At 44.2% G+C, this 18,839-nt stretch overlaps 1 protein-coding gene across 2 annotated transcripts in view; it reads left to right on the forward strand.

The window, feature by feature from the left end:
* The window catches only part of LOC147061601 (uncharacterized), a 100,533-nt gene that overhangs the window by 71,857 nt on the left and 9,837 nt on the right, over positions 1-18,839 (forward strand). Inside the window, exon 5 of one of the 2 annotated variants that reach the window (XM_085911448.1) lies at positions 2,978-3,087. The exons of the other annotated variant lie outside the window; for it this stretch is intronic. Coding sequence (XP_085767574.1) covers positions 2,978-3,033 — 56 coding nt within the window. The 3' untranslated portion in view covers positions 3,034-3,087. Of the gene's footprint in view, positions 1-2,977; positions 3,088-18,839 lie in introns of those variants that run through there. 2 annotated transcript variants of the gene reach the window in all.

The following is an 18,839-nucleotide window of genomic DNA, read 5'->3' on the forward strand; positions in this document are numbered from 1 at the left end:
CTCCCGCGCTCTCCAAAGACATTGACCCCGGCAGCCAGGATTTTTGCCAGAAAGACAAACAACCTCGACGATCTGTCAGCAAAGAGTTGTGGAACTGTAATGGATTAAGTATAGCGCGTTCTTTTCCACCTTTGAGCATAATTGATGTTTGATGAAGGATTCTCCTTAAGTGCCTCCTACTGAGGTCCTTTGTTACTTCTCAGTCATCTGAATGGTACGCTACTTTGAAAGAGCAACAGCCAAGCACACCAAGGGAGTCTGGGAGGCAAAAAGAAAAGAGTGGTCTATTAATAAGAAGGGAATTGATCTGCTCAGACCTCTGTGGGTTTGCCTGACTGCCAGTGATTGTTGTGTGCTCATTATCCATCTCTGCTCCAGGTAATTACAGACTTGTTTTGATCGAAAAGCTTTCAATTAGTTGCTCATTAGCATTGTTTAATTAAACTCACCCCATGTCTTTTTTTGATGCTGGAGTGTTTCATCAAATGCAGTTGGTTGGAGTCATGCTTAAATTGAATCACCGGGTGGATTGGGACACTGTGTGTTTATGAATGATTAGCTTTACTGTACGTTATCTATAGAGTAGTTGTGGATTTTCAATATATATATTACTTCAGACTCCATTGAAGGAATGGTGGCACAAAAGTTGGAATATGTAAAAACTCTCACTCATGCAGAACCGTGCTCTGAGCAGAAAGAGGGACTTTGAGTTACAAAAGGCAGTAACAGAAATGGAAAAGAAAATGTTCAAGCCCCAAATGAATGCTTATGTGACAGCTTTAGAAAAGCCGAACTTCACAGTTGAGAAGCCGGACAATACACAGACAGGACGCCGAGAAGAATTCTAAATCTCCTTGGTGAAGTCTGATTCTTTGCTTTTCAAGTCTTTCCCTCACGTTGTCTTGTCTTTTGCACTCTGTCTCACTCTTGTCCTATCTCCTCTGTCACCTCACTTTGTTCTTGTCCTTTATATTTCTGTGTCACCTTGCATCTTTCATGCCACCTCCCTCACTCCTACATATTCAGTTCTCTCGCTAAGCTTCCAAACGCTTTATTTAATTTCGTCCTCCCTTCGTGACATAGTTTACGCAGTAGTTTTCCACAAGTGTTTGTTTGAAAGACACAATGTGTGAATCCCCTTAATTACATATGTGAGTCTGTTTCAACAGTGAGATAGCCGCATCCAAGCAGCTCTCGTTTTGTTTTCATGGCACGTCCCGGCGGAGTGTGACTGCAAACAAAGCCTCAGTGTGTGAGAGTGGCATGAAAGGCCTCCCCAAGTGTCACAGCATGCGCCAGAGCTGACTCTTGAGAGCTGAAAATTAGGACTCGACTCAGAAGTCATAGTGAAGAGTGATGAGCTGACTGAGCATGGAGTAACAAATAACAGGGTCACCATGACAGTTGTTGACGAGCTCTGTCTTGGCGCCATTTATATTAAGGTGCCATCATTAGTGTTGCGAGATCATAACATTACAAAATACATTAGTTACACACAAACATTTTTGACTGGCACGGAATTTTATCCAATTTAGTTTTATCATGTAGAAAACCCGAGTGCAGTACCCAGAATACGTTAGCATCATCATCAAACATCAAACATGGCTTGAGCGTAAACATATGTATGTCAGAAAATAAGATGCAAATAATAGTCCAATATAAGCATCACACAATTATATATTTTGACTTCCAGAATATGTGCAGAAGTTAATTATTTTCATCTATTTACCTCCAGCTGTCAAAAGACATGGCCTCTGAGAAGTAGCGGCAGTGTAGCGTTTTTGTCTTCGGGCGGCAGACATACATACGGCAGTAGTATATTGAATTATCTTGTATTATGCCTCTATACCTTAGCTCAGAGATACTCACAGCCCCCAAGAAGCGTCTGCCCGTCTCCCCCCCATTCGTCTCGATATCTGGGATTGATTTACATTAAACTTCCCTACTCTGAGTGGTGTCTATAAATCTTGCAATTGCATCACTCATTAATCACCGTTCCCTAGCTGCCGGACTCCCAGTACTGGTTACCCTTTCCCTAGCCCAGTTTGTCTTCATATGGTAAAGGAGCGGGGATCATGGTACTACAGTACAGGGAGATCTGCTGTGATGTTTTCAAATTAGAAGACCCATTGAGCCTTTGGGAGTTGGGGAAGCTCGAACCAAACTACAAAAGGCATTGTCAATACGTGTGCTAAATATATATATATATATATATATATATATATATATATATATATATATATATATATATATATATATATATATATATATATATATATATATATATATATATATATATATATATATATATATGAATTCCTGCAGGTTCATGTGTCTTCAAACATTCTGTATGTGCTCTGAGTCACACAACATGAGCACATGCCAAGTTACCAACAAGCTCCCACACACATATCCAGTGAGAATACCCTGCACATCTGCTGTCTCTAATAGAGAGCCGAACATTCACTGTGACAGTTTTAGCCAACACAGGACGGCAGAGAAAGAAATGCATTACAGGAATAAAGGACAAAAAGCAACCCTGACTTTACACATTCTACACCTTGGAAAGATAAATCAATATTTTACCAATCCTCATGCGACCTGGCACCTTGGTTTTCTCTAAAGAGCAGATCGCAAATCAATCAACTCACTTGTGCCTTGTGCTAATTTCATAAAAAAAAAAAGACAGAGCCCAGGCACCCTGAAGTTGCTGCAAGCAAAGTAGCAAGGGCAGCAGGAGAACTTGGAGGGAGGACAGGGGGGAGGTGTTGTCTCAGAAAGGAGAGTGAGACAAAAGCCAATTCAATATTTAAATTGCATCTGTAATACTGATTTTCCTCATCTTTCCTGGAATATTGTCAAAGTTGAGCAGACTTGGGAACCACAGCTTGTGGTTGCTTCTTTCTTCACAAGGCGGCCACATCTGTGTTTGTGTGTGCGTGTGTGTGCGTGTTTGTGTGTGTGTGTGTGCTTGCAGGTCATGTGATGAAGCAGGTCAAGATCTTTGTTGCTCCATCAGCAGAGCTTTATTGACGATGGCAGAGATGCTTCTCAGCGATTTCTGCAACATAAAGAGTTAAGATGGCCGTGCTCTCGACTTCTACTAATCCTATTACACTAGAGTGCAGCTCTTAGTGGGCTCCAACTTCACTTTTATTGGAAATCCTTTGCCGTTATAAAACCTTTTAGCCTTTGGCTGGACTATTGCACTCATAATTCTGCCTCCCGGCCTTTGGGCAATTCCCTCATGTTTGTGTTATTGCAACATTACTTATCGACATTTGTATACGGACAGCATCTTATAATTGTGGTAATGCGTGTTTAAATCACCGACGCGATTCCAGCTGAGTCTGGAAATCTGTGTGTGTGTGTGTGTGTGTGTGTGTGTGTGAGTGTGTTTTACAGTAGCTTCATAGTTTTACATTTTCATTTCATTATTGGCAACAGTCAGAGTGAAACAATTGAAAGCCATACTGAAAAGTGCGGAAACAAGCCGGGCTGGCTGTAATGCTCGTAATTTCCTCTTGAGCTGGTCTCTAAATGGTTGTGCTTTGTCACTGCCACTACACCACCGAATAAATTCACTCTTTCACCTCCTCGTGCCTCCTCCCCCTCGCTCTCTAATTCATCTCATTTCCGCTTCGTGGTCGGTTCAATCCCCACCTCTTTTCAGCGCAGACTGCTCCGTATTCCAGGGCCGTTGTGTCGCCGGTGGAGAGTGATTGTGCCAGTGGCAGTGAGGTCAATTGGAAGAAATTGCGTTGCAGCCGCCGTGTAGCTGAAGCGAGAAGTAACAAACTGGATATTAGCCCAATCCATGTATGCTTGTGTGTTTACACTACCTAGACTCCCCCACCCCACCCTTCACGCACACATCGTACAAGGCCACTGCCCTCAACTCACTTATAAATGTGTTGGTTTCTTCCATTTGGACGGCAGCGTCACATATCAAGTATTCAATTTCTCAGCTCTGAGATCTTTTATCTTCTCCAGTGGAATTGTTGGAGCTCATTTACAGCTTCAGATTCCAAAGTAGGGAAAGTTCATCTTATAACCTAATTCAGTATTACATATGATCCACTCTATTAGTTGATGGAGTTGCATGGAAAAAACATTTGTTAGCATTATTAAATCTATTCTGCAGTCAAGGACAATAAAACATCTGTTCTTTGACACCGGGAGACCTCATAAATTTAGTGTGCATTATGGGAATAAATAATCTCTAGGAGTAAATTGTCCAATGTATAAATACATAAATAAATATGTATAAATAAATAAATAAATAAATAAATAAATAAATAAATAAATAAAATCGGGCTACTGCTAAATGGGCCACTTTGTGTCAAAAATCAGGATTCTCTGAAAAATAAAAAATTTCTTTGATTCAGACCATTTTAGTACTGTAAAAAAACAAGTTCCCTGACAAAGAAAAAAATCCAAGATTGAGGAAAAAAATGAAGCGAGAATTTTAGATCAACATAATGATCAAGAGCCTGCAAAGATGAACTCTCAATCAATAGAGATGTAATATTCAAAACCCTGTAGAAAAACTAAATCTGAGTGAAGCTAACCAAGTAGTGGTCTGATTGGCCATTGAAATAAGAAAAGAAGACATGGCAAATGAAAACTGATTAACAAAAGTCGCTGGTAACATTTTGGAAGAAGAAATTTATTACATCACCTCTCGGCGTCGCTAATGCAGTCTGCACAAACTAATTGAAGTTGACAAGCAAATTCTGGAAGAGACCTTTGGTTGTCGTCATGTGTAATTAACAATGGCCTATAAAGATGCTGGTGTAAATATTTAATATAGACAAAGCAGCTGAGCAAGAAGGCCGCGTTAAAACTACCACCATGTCTAATTCATAGTGGCTGATTATTTTGCTTCTCTTCTTACTGCAAATTAGACGTCTGTGGTCGTACAGTAAACTTTTAACCGCGTCGCAACAGAGTTATCAACTATGAACAGCAAATTGTCTGCTCAATTAATGTGTCTAAAGGGAAAATAATGAAACCACAACATAGTGAAGATAACCTTACAAAAAACAGAAATAATACATTACCACATACAGGAGGAGAAGCCTATGAGGTTTAAAATAAATTAATACATATATTGTTGGTGTCAGGCAAAAGCCTTGTATCTCCAAAATCAATACTTCTCAGCACGTCAAAAAAAAAAACATTTTTTTTTTTTTTTTAAATAAAATCAGCAATGTTGTTTGTGTTGCACACTTGCCGGAAAATAACATTGATTATTAATTTTGAGTAAGAGCTGTACAAAAAATGTCCTCAAATTGACATAATGGCTTTGGTTTTCTTTTGTTGTGTCTGTCATTTGAGATTTGCTAATGAAATATTTAACTCATTTAGATATAATTTGAACATAATTTCTACCGTGATAATGACTTGAATGGAGGGACACCTTTCAACCATGTCTCACACTTGATCATAGTCATAAAGTTTTAATTTATGAGGGAGTCCAGAACCTACTGCGGCCCAAACATACTATTTGGACTGTGTTTGGATGTATGAAGTGTTACTGGCGATACTTGACTTCCACCCACAGCCAGGTAGCATAGGCAACTGACAAAGCAACAGCAGAAATAATTTTATTTTCCAGGTCTTGGCCTCAGACCACTTTTTCTCATTCGATAGGTTTGTTCAACTTATCACCTTCTTTCGAACATCCTTCCTTCCTTTATCAGCATACTCACCGCGGCGGGCGGACACCTAAACACGTGCGTTTGATTCCTGCCTTGTTTATCCTCCCACACATTCTTTGGTTAAGAGAGGTGTGATGACATTTCTTCTGCAAAGTAGCCGGTAACCCGGCAACATCATCCAAGTCAAGACCGGGTATTACTATCTCTGAATAATTAAGTAACCAAGCAGCACAAACATTTGGTGCGTGCCACACCAAGGAAAAGATGGATGGAGTGATTATAACATAAAACATTGCTTGACATTTATTGTGTTTTTTTTTTTTTGGTTCAGCTCAGACATTTTCTCGTGTCCTTGCAGCATTGGTGTTGGGTAATTTTTTTTTTGGTACACAGAATTGACTTCCCTGTTACTCAGCATCTCTGACTCTCACATACTGACCCTCTCTCTTTTGCCTCCTTTCTTTTCTTTGTCTCGAGCCACTTGGAAGTAGTAAATAACTATTGATCTTCACCAAGTGAGGCTTGCTACCTGATGCTATTCTGCTAATTGCTCATTTTCATCTGCTATCCCCAGTGTCTAGCGCTGTTGCGTTGATCTTGGTAGTGCTATCTATCTATATCGATCGATATCTACATATCTATCAATATCTAGCTATGTCTATCTTTGTCTCTGTCTGTCTGTCTGTCTGTCTGTCTGTCTGTCTGTCTATCTATCCAATCCTAATAATATAAAAAGTGATATTATAAGATTGTCGTTTTCATAAAAGGTTATTATTTTAGCGGGAGCTACACCCCATCCTACCCGAATAATATTTTTCCACCTGCCATACCATCTAGCCCTACAAAGTTAAGAAAGGTTTTCTTTTATTTTGTCACAGTTTCTAGAATAATGACATACTCAAAAAGGAATAAACAAACCAAGTGGATGTCAAGGTCCCAAAATACAGTGCATTCTGTCGATGTAGACGTTTTATGGAAATTATGCGGATGGACAGAGTTATGAAATCAATGACAGGGACACAGATGTGCACTCTGATTATGCTCACATAAAGCTAAGTCATGTTTTAATTTGCAGCCTCCCTGGTTAACCACATGTGCTCAAGACTGGCCCAGCACTTTATGGAGTCTGACAATTCAGCACAAAAGATAAACTCTTTGTGGTTCTCTGGATAGCTTTGGCGTCAAATTAGGGGGTTGGCTGGAGAGATACGGTTGTCATTTATAATCATGCGGTCCCAGGAGGTAAATGAGCTAAAATAACAGTTATTGGGAATAGCCGCTACTGTCCGCAAGATAGATACGGATGGCCTACAATAGGATGAGAAGGTGACAATAAATAGTTTCAAAGATGCTGCATTTCCACGAGTGAAAGTCTAAGATTCTCTTAATTCTCTGGTCTTCAGGAAAGCCCGAAATGATGCAGTCTTTATTAGACCTGTGCCATTATTGCCTCACACATTTGCTTGTCAGCTATAGTTCAAATCCACTTTCACATGGCTCCCTATCTCGCTCGACTCAGCAGATTCACTGTAATATTATGAACCACGTGTGGGCGCTTGGAGTAAATGAAAGTGACACACCACATACCACATACCCTTCTGGCTTACTTCCAGTCACCTCAGGACAATGTCCCTGCAGAGTGGCACCTCATCTGCGGCTTTCTGCCCGTCACTTGGGAGGAAGTGCTGCTTTTTAAAGACCAATCACAGAAAAGCATGTAAATCCAGAACGAAGGCAATTAGAGCTACAGAATATGTTATGGTTCAATACACAGCATTCAGTCTGTCTGTGAGGTCACTGTCATAATTTTGTTATACAATGTGAAAGTAACTGGCATGGCCACATGAACTTGACTGGGCTCTTAAAGAGTTGAGGAAGTTTACTCGCCTTGTGTCCGTCCATAGAACAGAAATTCAATATGGCTGTGCCATGTAACCCATATACTGTAAGGTAGTGAATTGAAGCTTCAACTGTGCTTCATGAACCAGTTGTATATATTTTTGTAAATCTCTGAACGGGAAGGGATATTTTTCCTTACTTTAGCCTGTATAGTACAGAATGATTTTCAGAAGCCAATACTTTCTAAATGAAAGGTTCATGTGTAGTTGACTTCACTGATATGTTGTCGGCTAGTACTTGATTATGTCTTAAATTGAATTCTGTGTTATGTACAAATACACACCCAATAGAGGTAGGCTGATAATTTTAAGAAAACACAACTCCATACACTGCCTTCCGTTGCCTACTGTCTCACTAAAGGTTCTACAAATGATCCTCAATTGCAACCCACAAACAAACATTCACGAACGAATGCCTGCTGGTACACTTAGCCTCAGCGCTACCCGAAATCAACCTTTTAATGGACTCCAAATATTAGTTTTATGAATTTTCTCCCTCATTAGCATGCAGGGTGCTCTCTGCTTGAACCCACTCCAGTTCTTAAAAATGGCGGCCAGGGGAAATGTGTTTCTGTGTTTGTATTTATTGAGCCAGTTACACCATAGCGCTGAACTGATATCTGTTGATGTATTACCAATTGTCATATACACTGTGCCATGGGTGTGTACACCACAATAGACAGGCATTTAGAAAATAAAGTTTTCATTCTCTAGTTGCCTTTTGCTAAGCGCCAAGTCAGCATATAACTAGATACTTGTCAATCCGTTCATGGCTAGCTCTCCATACTCTTATGCTTCCTCATATTATTGCCCTCATCCTTGATCTTCACGTTGTGTCTGTTTTTTTTCTGGCTTCTTGTTGGCATATTCCCTGCCCTCGTTGAGGAAAGGCTGCTCTCCATTTTGCAATTTGCATAATTTCCGTTTGTATTCTCTTCATTCCTGTTTTTATGGTGCACAGCAGAGGGCAATTATTGACTCATGTCCAAACATCATATGTTCAGTTCAGAACTTCATGTTTCTCTCTTTGAAGAAAAAACATTCTTTAGTGCTCATGCCAATTTAATGTTATAGAATTTTACCCTTCCCATACGCAGGGGAAAACTCAGTCATGACAAAGATTTTTAATATTAATCTTTATCGTCATCCAAAAATAGTCGTCCATTTCCTGAGCGAGATAAAGTCTTGAAAATCCTTTTAGAGGATTCTGAAACAAGTGAATCCTTGTAACTCTTTTACTCTAGGCAATTGCCAAGGGCATTAATCATTTTAAATAGTTTACAATATTAATCAGTTTGACACATACTTGGGATATCACTCGTGTCGCTCTCCACTTCATATCCATTTCTTCCTACTCCTAAAAATCAGTACGTATTAAGCATTTTGAAATGTTTTTGAAAGCTTGTGATTTAAAACTAAAACAATGATAACTGCTTCAAGCCGATAAATAAAAATAGCAGGAGCCTTTGTCCAAAACAGTTGCTTGTAGATGAGGAACTAGTTCACATATGTGTCTATGCATGCTGCTGTTTCAAACCTTTTCCCTCCCACACTATCTTTTTTTTTTTTTTTTTTGTCTTTGTTGCACATCCCTGAGGGTGTCTGTTGAGAGAGCGGGTGCAAACAGGAAGCGCTAATGAAATATGAAGGGATGAGGATGGCCGCATGGTTCCTGCCAAGTACCCCCTGCTGTTTAACTCTGCGAGGGAGGCGGGCCATTTGAGAGAGAGAGAGAGAGAGAGAGAGAGAGGCCTGCCTGTGTTTTAAAAGAAAGGAAAAATGCACATTTGCAATAATATGCCAGACGGAAATTCATGAATTTGTCTTTTAGGACCTCATACTTTGCTCTAAGTGGAGCAGGATAGAGATGGTGTTGAAAAATGTCAATGCTATTACTGGATTAACTCTCACAGTGTTGTGCCACTTATCCCCAGTCAGCACAGCACAGGTGTGGCTCATCCCAATCAACCAAGCTGTTCCACATCATCTCGTCGGAGGCGGTCTACAAAACCCCCTGAGAGACAGTGCTCGACGCTTCGACGTTAACCTTCCGTGGTCAGCGCTCAACTACACGTCAAACCAGCGTCTCCTCCCTCCTATCCACTTTGGATCACCCCTTTTTTGTGAGAGAAGTAAATATATTGTTTTTTGCCCTAAAACCTCAGTTTTTGTGTCTTGTCTCCTGGGTTCTCTGCATTTTTGGCTCACCACCCCAGCTGAGCGTAACAGAACGTCGAAGCCATCATGAGCCAAGCCGGGACCCCGGGGGCCGGGCAGCCAAGATCATCCGAATTACTTGGTTCTGTGGCAACACTTTCCAACCAAGTGCAGTCTATTGCAGGAGCGCTATCTGGCATTCAACGGTCCCTGGATGCACTTACTGTCCGTGCCTCGGCCGAAGGAAATCCCGCTCCCGTTCATGGCCCTGCCTCTGCTTCCAACCAACAACCCAGCCCTGTCCTTCCCAACCCACAGCAGTCTCAGTCCGAGCCTGGCCTAGTCAGCCCTAGGCCTTTCAACGGTGACTTCAATCTGAGCAGAGGTTTTTTGGCACAATGTGAGTTACTTTTTACCCATCAGCCCTCTAAATATTCCTCTGACGGGTCTAAAATTGCTTTTGTCATGTCCCTTCTGGTCGAGGACGCCCTCCGCTGGGCCATTGCGGCAGTTGAGAACAACCCAGTTTTTTTTACCGACTACTCTCAGTTCAAGAGTGAGTTTCGGGCTGTGTTTGATCACCCTGCAGATGGTCAAGATGCTTCTAGCCGCCTGCTGGTTATCCGCCAGGGGTCGCGTTCAGTGGCTCAATATACGCTGGAATTTCGGATCCTTGCTGCAGAGAGCCGTTGGAATGACCAAGCCCTCCTCAGTGTCTTTCGCAAGGGGCTGAGGGATTCTATTAAGGACCTCATTGTCCGTGACAGCCCGGAGACCCTTAACGGGCTAATATCCCTGGCTCTCAAGATGGACGCACGACTTCAGGAGCGGCGTACAGACCGAGCCCAACGTAGCCCCCTACAGTCTGTCCCCCGTCGTTTTGCTTCTGTGTTCCCCACCTCACCTTCCAGGCCAACTCCTCATACTCAGGACCCTATGCTTCCCCCGTTCCTATCTACTTCAGGGTCTGGGGAGCCCATGGAGGTTGGCCGATCACGGATCTCGCCAGCAGAAAAGCAGCTGAGGCTGAGCAATGAACAATGTTTCTACTGTGGAGAATCAGGACATTTTCATCCGGTCCTGCCCAAAAGGCCCAGCTCGCCAGTAGGGGCTATACAGGTGAGCAACACCACCATTCCCCAGCCCAAGGTTTGTTCCAACCGTCTTTTCCCCGCAACCCTGGCCTGGGGCAAAGAAACATTGTCTGTTAGTGCATTTATTGATTCTGGTGCGGACGAGAGCCTTATGGACATTTCCTTCGCACGCCAGGCCGGAATTCCTTTGGTTCCCTTAGATCAATCCCTGTCTCCCAGAGCCATCGATGGTCACTCGTTAGGAACCATTTCCTTCTCCACTGAACCTCTTATGCTCACGCTCTCAGGGAATCATACTGAGCCCATCCGTTTTTTTGTCCTTCATGCCCCTACTGCTCCCTTGATATTGGGGAGACCTTGGTTGGAGAGGCATGAACCTCACATCTCCTGGGCCTCTGGTCGGATTTTGGGATGGAGCACAGCCTGTCATGCGACCTGTCTACGCTCTGCCCTTTCACCTCCAAGTAGTCCCAGACCCATGCCCGTAACCCCTGATATCTCTGGAGTTCCGAGTATTTACCATGACCTTGCCTCAGTATTTAGTAAGGATAAAGCCCTTTTACTTCCCCCTCACCGGCCATACGATTGTGCGATCGACCTCCTTCCTGGGGCCCCCTATCCTAAGGGGCGACTCTACAACCTCTCCCTTCCAGAGAAGGAGGCGATGCGCAATTATGTTGCAGAGTCCCTGCTCTCAGGTTTCATAAGACCATCATCATCTCCCTTAGGGGCAGGTTTTTTTTTTGTGGACAGGAAGGATGGCGGCCTGAGACCTTGCATTGACTACCGTGGTCTTAATGACATCACAGTAAAAAACAAGTACCCTTTGCCCCTTATTAGTTCCACTTTTGAGCCTCTTGCTCATGCCCGGGTGTTCACCAAGCTAGATCTCCGCAACGCCTACCACTTAGTCCGGATCAGAGAGGGCGACGAATGGAAGACAGCTTTCAACACCCATCTCGGCCATTTTGAGTACCTTGTGATGCCTTTTGGCTTGTCCAACGCACCAGCGGTTTTCCAATGCCTGGTAAATGATGTGTTAAGAGACATGTTGAACATCTTTGTGGTGGTGTACCTGGACGACATCCTCATCTTCTCCAGGTCATTGAAGGAACACCACCAGCATGTGCGTTTGGTTCTCCAACGGCTGTTGGAGAATCGCCTGTTCGTTAAAGCCGAGAAGTGTGTCTTCCACTCTGACTCTGTTACGTACCTGGGAAACATAGTGGAGGCTGGACGGATGAGTGTCGATCCCTCCAAAGTCAAGGCTGTGGAGGAGTGGCCGCGTCCTACCAACCGGACTCAGCTCAGACGATTCCTGGGTTTCGCAGGCTTCATACGCCGCTTCATCAAGGGATATAGTCAAATCGCTGCCCCTCTCAATGCCCTGACCTCCATCACACGCCCCTTTTCCTGGACGCCCGAAGCCGAGACGGCCTTCACCAGACTCAAGGGTCTGTTCTCTTCAGCTCCAGTGCTTGTCCACCCTGACCCTGAGAGACAATTCATTGTGGAAGTGGATGCTTCTGATACGGGCGTTGGGGCAGTCCTCTCCCAGCGGTCGGAGGAGGATCAGAAGGTGCATCCGTGCGCTTATTTCTCTAGAAGTTACGACCCAGCGGAGAGGAACTATGATGTGGGAAACAAGGAGCTGCTGGCGGTCCATGATGCCCTGAGGGAGTGGAGACACTGGTTGGAGGGAGCAAAACTGCCTTTTGTCGTGTGGTCAGATCACAAGAACCTGACCTACTTAAGAACAGCAAAAAGGATCAACTCCAGGCAGGCCCGCTGGGCTCTGTTCTTAAGCCGGTTTGATTTCACTCTCACATACCGCCCAGGGTCAAAGAACGTCAGAGCTGACGCCCTTTCCCGTCAGTTCTCTGAGGGCCCTGCTGTCCCGGAGATATCCGACACCATCCTTCTTCCTGCCCGTGTGGTTGGGGCAGTCTCCTGGCCCATAGATTCTGTTGTAATGGAGGCCCTGCAGACCCAATCTGACCCTGGCAATGGACCCCCGAACAGGCAGTTTGTTCCAGATGCTGCCCGTCCTCGAGTGTTAGAGTGGGGTCACTCCAGCCGTGTTTCATGTCACCCCGGAGAGCGCCGGACAGCGGAGTTCGTCGGCCGGAGATTCTGGTGGCCCACCCTTAAGAAGGATGTGAAGGAGTATGTTGCTGCCTGCACAGTCTGTGCCCGTAGTAAGGCTTCCCATCGCCCTCCAGCAGGCCTCCTACAACCCCTTCCAATTCCGAGTCGGCCGTGGTCTCACATTGGCATGGACTTTGTCACTGGACTTCCCTTGTCCCAGGGTTATGACACCATCCTGACTGTGGTCGACCGGTTCTCTAAGGCCGTCCACTTCATTCCCCTCCCCAAGCTTCCTTCTGCTGCTGAAACGGCTGACCTCCTCACCCTCCATGTCGTACGCCTCCATGGTATTCCCTCAGACATTGTGTCGGATCGTGGTCCCCAATTCATCTCCAAGGTGTGGCAGGCTTTTTGCAAGGGAATTGGAGCCACGGCCAGCCTTTCCTCCGGGTACCATCCTCAGTCCAATGGGCAGACTGAACGCGCCAACCAGGCAGTGGAAGAGACCCTTCGCTGCGTTGCCTCCAGCAACCCCTCTTCCTGGGCTAAGTACCTACCCTGGGTTGAGTATTCCCTCAACACATTGGAGAGCTCTGCCACCGGAATGTCTCCATTTCAATGCTCTCTGGGTTACCAGCCTCCCTTGTTTCCTCAGCAGGAACTGGAGGTGGCAGTTCCATCCACCAGGGCCCACCTCCGCCGGTGTCGACACATCTGGAGGACTGCTCGGGCTGCGCTACTCCGTGCCTCAGTACGATCTCAGCGTGATGCTAACCGGCGGAGGAGGCATGCCCCGGTTTACCAGCCTGGCCAGAAAGTTTGGCTATTGGCCCGGGACTTGCCACTCCAAACCTCTCAGACGTCTACCCGCAAGTTGAACCCTCGGTTTGTCGGTCCCTACACCGTGGACCGCATCATCGGCCCTTCCGCAGTGCGTCTGAATCTCCCTCCTGCTCTCAAAGTGCACCCAGTTTTCCATGTGTCCCAGCTGAAGCCAGTCGCCACCAGTCCCCTGGCACCGGCGGTTTCTGCTCCCCCGCCACCTCGACTACTGGCTGATGGTGATCCTGTTTGGTCGGTTCGTAAACTGCTGGCCGTCCGTCGCCGGGGAAGAGGCCTCCAGTTCTTGGTGGACTGGGAGGGCTTCGGCCCTGAAGATCGTAGCTGGGTGCCCAGGTCCTACCTTGCTGACCCTTCGTTGTTGGATGACTTCTACCGGGACAATCCGGGTGCCCAGGGACGGTCGTCCGGTGCCTCCCCTCAGGGGGGGGGTACTGTTGTGCCACTTATCCCCAGTCAGCACAGCACAGGTGTGGCTCATCCCAATCAACCAAGCTGTTCCACATCATCTCGTCGGAGGCGGTCTACAAAACCCCCTGAGAGACAGTGCTCGACGCTTCGACGTTAACCTTCCGTGGTCAGCGCTCAACTACACGTCAAACCAGCGTCTCCTCCCTCCTATCCACTTTGGATCACCCCTTTTTTGTGAGAGAAGTAAATATATTGTTTTTTGCCCTAAAACCTCAGTTTTTGTGTCTTGTCTCCTGGGTTCTCTGCATTTTTGGCTCACCACCCCAGCTGAGCGTAACACACAGTTCACCTTTTCTTTACTGTTCATATTTTTGCAATCAAGTGGTTGTTAATAATGTTTTGATGTCACCGTTTCTCCACACACATACACACTCTTCATTTCTTCTCCCACCTTTCATGGTCCAGTTGCGATACAGTTTGAAAAATGTGACTTCCCAGTTATAATTTGGATTTCAATACTGTATGTGAACATTTAAATATGAATCATATTTGGGTATCATTTAATTAGTTTAATACAAATATACTCTGATATGTTTGAATAGTTAAGATCACATAGTTGCTTTTTTTTTTGTATGTTGATTCTACCTAGTGGAATCTTAAGTGATGACTTTTATTCATTCCATGACTCCGTTTGCAACGCTTGCAAATCGAGGTTTTATTTGCCCACTCAAATGAATAGACATGTAATGAAGCCATTCGAGCTGTTAAAGGTGTTTGGTCAAAATAAATACTGTACAATATGAAAACACACTACCCCAAGTGGTGTGTGGCAAGACACACATGAAGGCATCCCTCTTATCCAAAACGATTGTGGAAGGAGACTCACTTGACTGCATGTCCTTTTCTCAAATGCTTAGACCTGTTGTACCAAATGCTGACATTGATTGTGTAAGAATCATTACACAAAAAAAGCCAACTGTGGGGGGCTTTATGTACCTAGCTTTGATCCTAAAAAGCACAAGTCTTAGAGCGTTCAATAGGCAAGTGAAAGAAAAAAACAACCTAAAAAAGATTAGTGCTAACGTGATAAGCAGCCTTTGACTTTTCCAACTTATTTTTTTTTTTATCTGTCCAGTGTGCATATTACTGAAAAATGTGCGTATGTATGTGTCTTTCTTTGTCTGCTTGCCAACTCAGGACTTGGCCTCGGGAGAAAGAAGGAGCAAGAGAGAGATAATGAAACAATAAGTCTTATCAAAGCACTGCAGACTGAGCCTGGATCTTGCTTCTTCTCTTCCCTCTCCCTTTTGCTTCTCTTTCCCCCGACTCAGCACTCAGTTCCTTGACAGATTCTTGCAGCTGCTCAGGCCGACGATGCACCAGATGACGCCATCCGACTATCTACCCCCATGAGTTGGTCATATCCCATCAAGATGGGGGCTGGCTTAAACTTTGATTAACGCAGCTCGCCTTGGGTCACTAATGGTGGTTTGATGGGGTTATACTCAGAAGTATTTGCTTACAGGAAGATAGAAATTAGAGATACTTTTCTTTGGCAGATTGGTGCCAGTATACAGTATTGAAAGTCTTTCAAAGTGTTGAAAGTCTTTTAAACTGACTCGTGCTTTATTATGGACCCAGAGCTGCCCCTCATCTTAGAGATAAATTATTCACAACATGGCCCAAATGAATAATAATCATCTGAACCCCCCTGTGAACCCCTTTATCTCTCCATTCTTTTAACCCCTCTAACCCATCATAGTGAAGGCTACTGGACTAGTATTCAGAGTCAGAACCTTGAATAAAAGCCAGTTTGGTATTGGTGCATTAATAAGTCTTTTAATGGTGTACCTTTAACTGACATTGTTTGGTGGCTGTATGTCTCATGTGTGCATTAATGCTTATTTACCTTTGTTGTTTTATCATTGACATTAACAACATTTCTATCAAAATACCTTCATTAAAATGCAAATATTCCCCGAGGTAGAATTAATGTAGGAGTTTTACCCTGGTGCAACGCATCATTTTTTGTTGTCACTTGAATGCTAACAAAGAACAGAAAGAACAATTAATTATGCTCAGACAGTTAATTAAAGTCCAAAAGCCTCCAAAACTGCTTAACCGGCAGCTTGTTCTTTTACAAATTTATTCCTCATGTAAGGTACAGTATATTACTCACGTAGTGCTGAAAGTAATTTAAATATAATATAGTACCACGCAAGTCCAGTTGCTCTATGCATGGTTGTTGGCAAATTGCTTTCAGCACCAGATGGGCCATACTAAAAATCAAGGTCATTTGTCAGCTGACAGCTACTTATACAAAAATCCAGAAGAATATGGTGTAGGTATCCTTGGTGATCTTTTCTCATTGAAAATGCAGGTGAGGCCCGGCTGCTTGCTCAGTCTGCAGATGCACAGTTGAGCTTTTCGTTTTGACATTTTTTGTTTTATATTTTCATCGGTGTCACCCACCCACCGTTGGGCTCTGTTTCCGTCTTACCTCTCTGGCCACGCTCAGTTTATACTACTCAAATCCTTCATGTCCATTCCATCTACCGTCACTTTAGTTGTCCCCCTGGGATCTGTCCCGGGCCCCTCCTTGTCATCATTTTACCTGCTCCCGTTTGACAAAAGTTTCCATAAATTTAATATTCACTTCCATTGTTATGCAGAGAGGCGGCTCGGTGGTGCACTGGGTAGCACGTCCGCCTCACAGTTAAGAGGGTGTGGGTTCGATTCCACCTCTGGCCCTCCTGGTGTGAAGTTTGCATGTTCTCCCCGGGCTCGCCTGGGTTTTCTCCGGGCACTCCGGTTTCCTCCCACATCCCCAAAACATGCTTGGTAGGCTGATTGAGCACTCCAAATTGTCCCTAGGTGTGAATGCGAGTGCAAATGGTTGTTTGTGCCCTGCGATTGGTTGGCAAGCGGTTCAGGGTGTCCCCCGCCTACTGCCCGATGACGGCTGGGATAGGCTCCAGCACGCCCGTGACCCCCGTCATGGGACTAAGCGGTTCAGAAAATGGATGGATGGATGTTATGCAGAGAACATCCAGCTCTACCTCACCTCCAAATAACCGTCGACTTTGCAACCCACCTCAATCACAGATTGCATGTCTAAAATGACCAGATAAACCCAAAACAAAAGGCAACAAAAGTGAAATTCCCATCATCAGTAACAAGATCACTCTTTCCCTTAGCATAGACAAATACTCACCTACCCCCTCAGGTTGAGAGTCTGAGTATTATCTTTGACAGCACACTAACCTTCCAATCCCACATCAATAACATTACCCTGTCCGCTTACTTCCATTCATGTAGCATCAATTGCCTTCACCCCTCCCTGACCCCCTTTCACACTGCCGCAATCCTTGTCCACATGCTTGTCAGCTCCTGTCTAGATTATTGCAAGTCTCTCCTTTTAGACCTCCATAAAACTGGAGGACTAAAAAATTCATCTACCCGCATCATAATCCCGTCATCATCAAAGCACTTTGAATTGTCTAGTACATGAAATGTGCTAAACATATAAACTTCTCCTGCCTTGCTCTTACCATATGAGCTCATTGACCGTCATGGTCAATAAAAATCAACCCTCCAAGGCTTCTAGTACAAATGTCTCAGCGGAATATTCCATATTTACACGACAAGGCTTAAGCATTCAAAAGCTGACAGAGATTGTGGAAGTGACGGAGAAGGTGTAGGAGTTGGAGAAGGAGAATGCAGAAGGTTTGTGGCAGAGAGCAGTGCAAGCCTAAATGATACTGACAGCGACACATTAGCTCTAGACCTGTGAAATTGTGCTGTGGGTAATTGAAAAGGCAGCACATCAGCAGCAGTTACTTGCAATTTGCAAGAACCACTACCATCTCGTTCATTCTTCCTTTTCACAACTACCATCCACTCTTCTATTGTTTTCCTCTCTTTATCACATCCCACATCTCCTCCCATCCGTCCTTGTCTATTTGCCATCTCCAAGTATCTTTACACTGCTGGTATCCCCTCAGGCCTGGGCTTGACAGTTGTCACCTGATTTTGCCCTTCTACCGTGCCTCTCCCACCTTCATCCCTTGCCACACGCTGAGCTATAGCCACACATAGCAGGGCTGTCAGCCAGTTAAAAAAAAAAAATAGCAGAATTAATTTGTTTAATTTCACACTCTTTCATTTAGCAACTGAACCAGCTGCGTCACAGGGTGTCAACACAGCCAATGAATTTCAAATGCATCTTGTTTTTTTCAGCTGATTGAAGGTGAAGTTAAGGAGATGAGGTGGTTAAAAAATAGGTATCTAAAAAAAAAGACCACTTCCTATGTATTAGTCAGTTCACTTATAAGAATTGAATTTTCTTTCATAAAGATTAATGCTCAAAGTATTTTTGTGTTCAGTAATTATGCGATTATTTTTCTGCCTCAGTCATAAAAAAATAATAAAAAAAAACACCTAATTGAGTGGAGGCGGACATTTCCACTGTGACTTCATCTGATCAACACTGCTGCAGTATCAAATGTAGAAATTGTGGCAGTAGCAGTGGAATCGGGAATAGCAAAAAGCTACAGGGTGTACAGTTTAACAAGGCTCACTCACTTGGTGTTGAAAGCAATTGGCGGAAAAGCATTTTATCACACTAGAGGCCGGCGCAAACTGTGTTACTCATCTGACTATTTGTTTGCGGGCAGGCACTTTACCGT

Source organism: Syngnathus leptorhynchus, chromosome 1, assembly GCF_054491065.1.
Source record: "Syngnathus leptorhynchus isolate UIUO chromosome 1, UIUO_Slep, whole genome shotgun sequence".
In the NCBI taxonomy this organism is placed as follows: Eukaryota; Metazoa; Chordata; class Actinopteri; order Syngnathiformes; family Syngnathidae; genus Syngnathus; species Syngnathus leptorhynchus.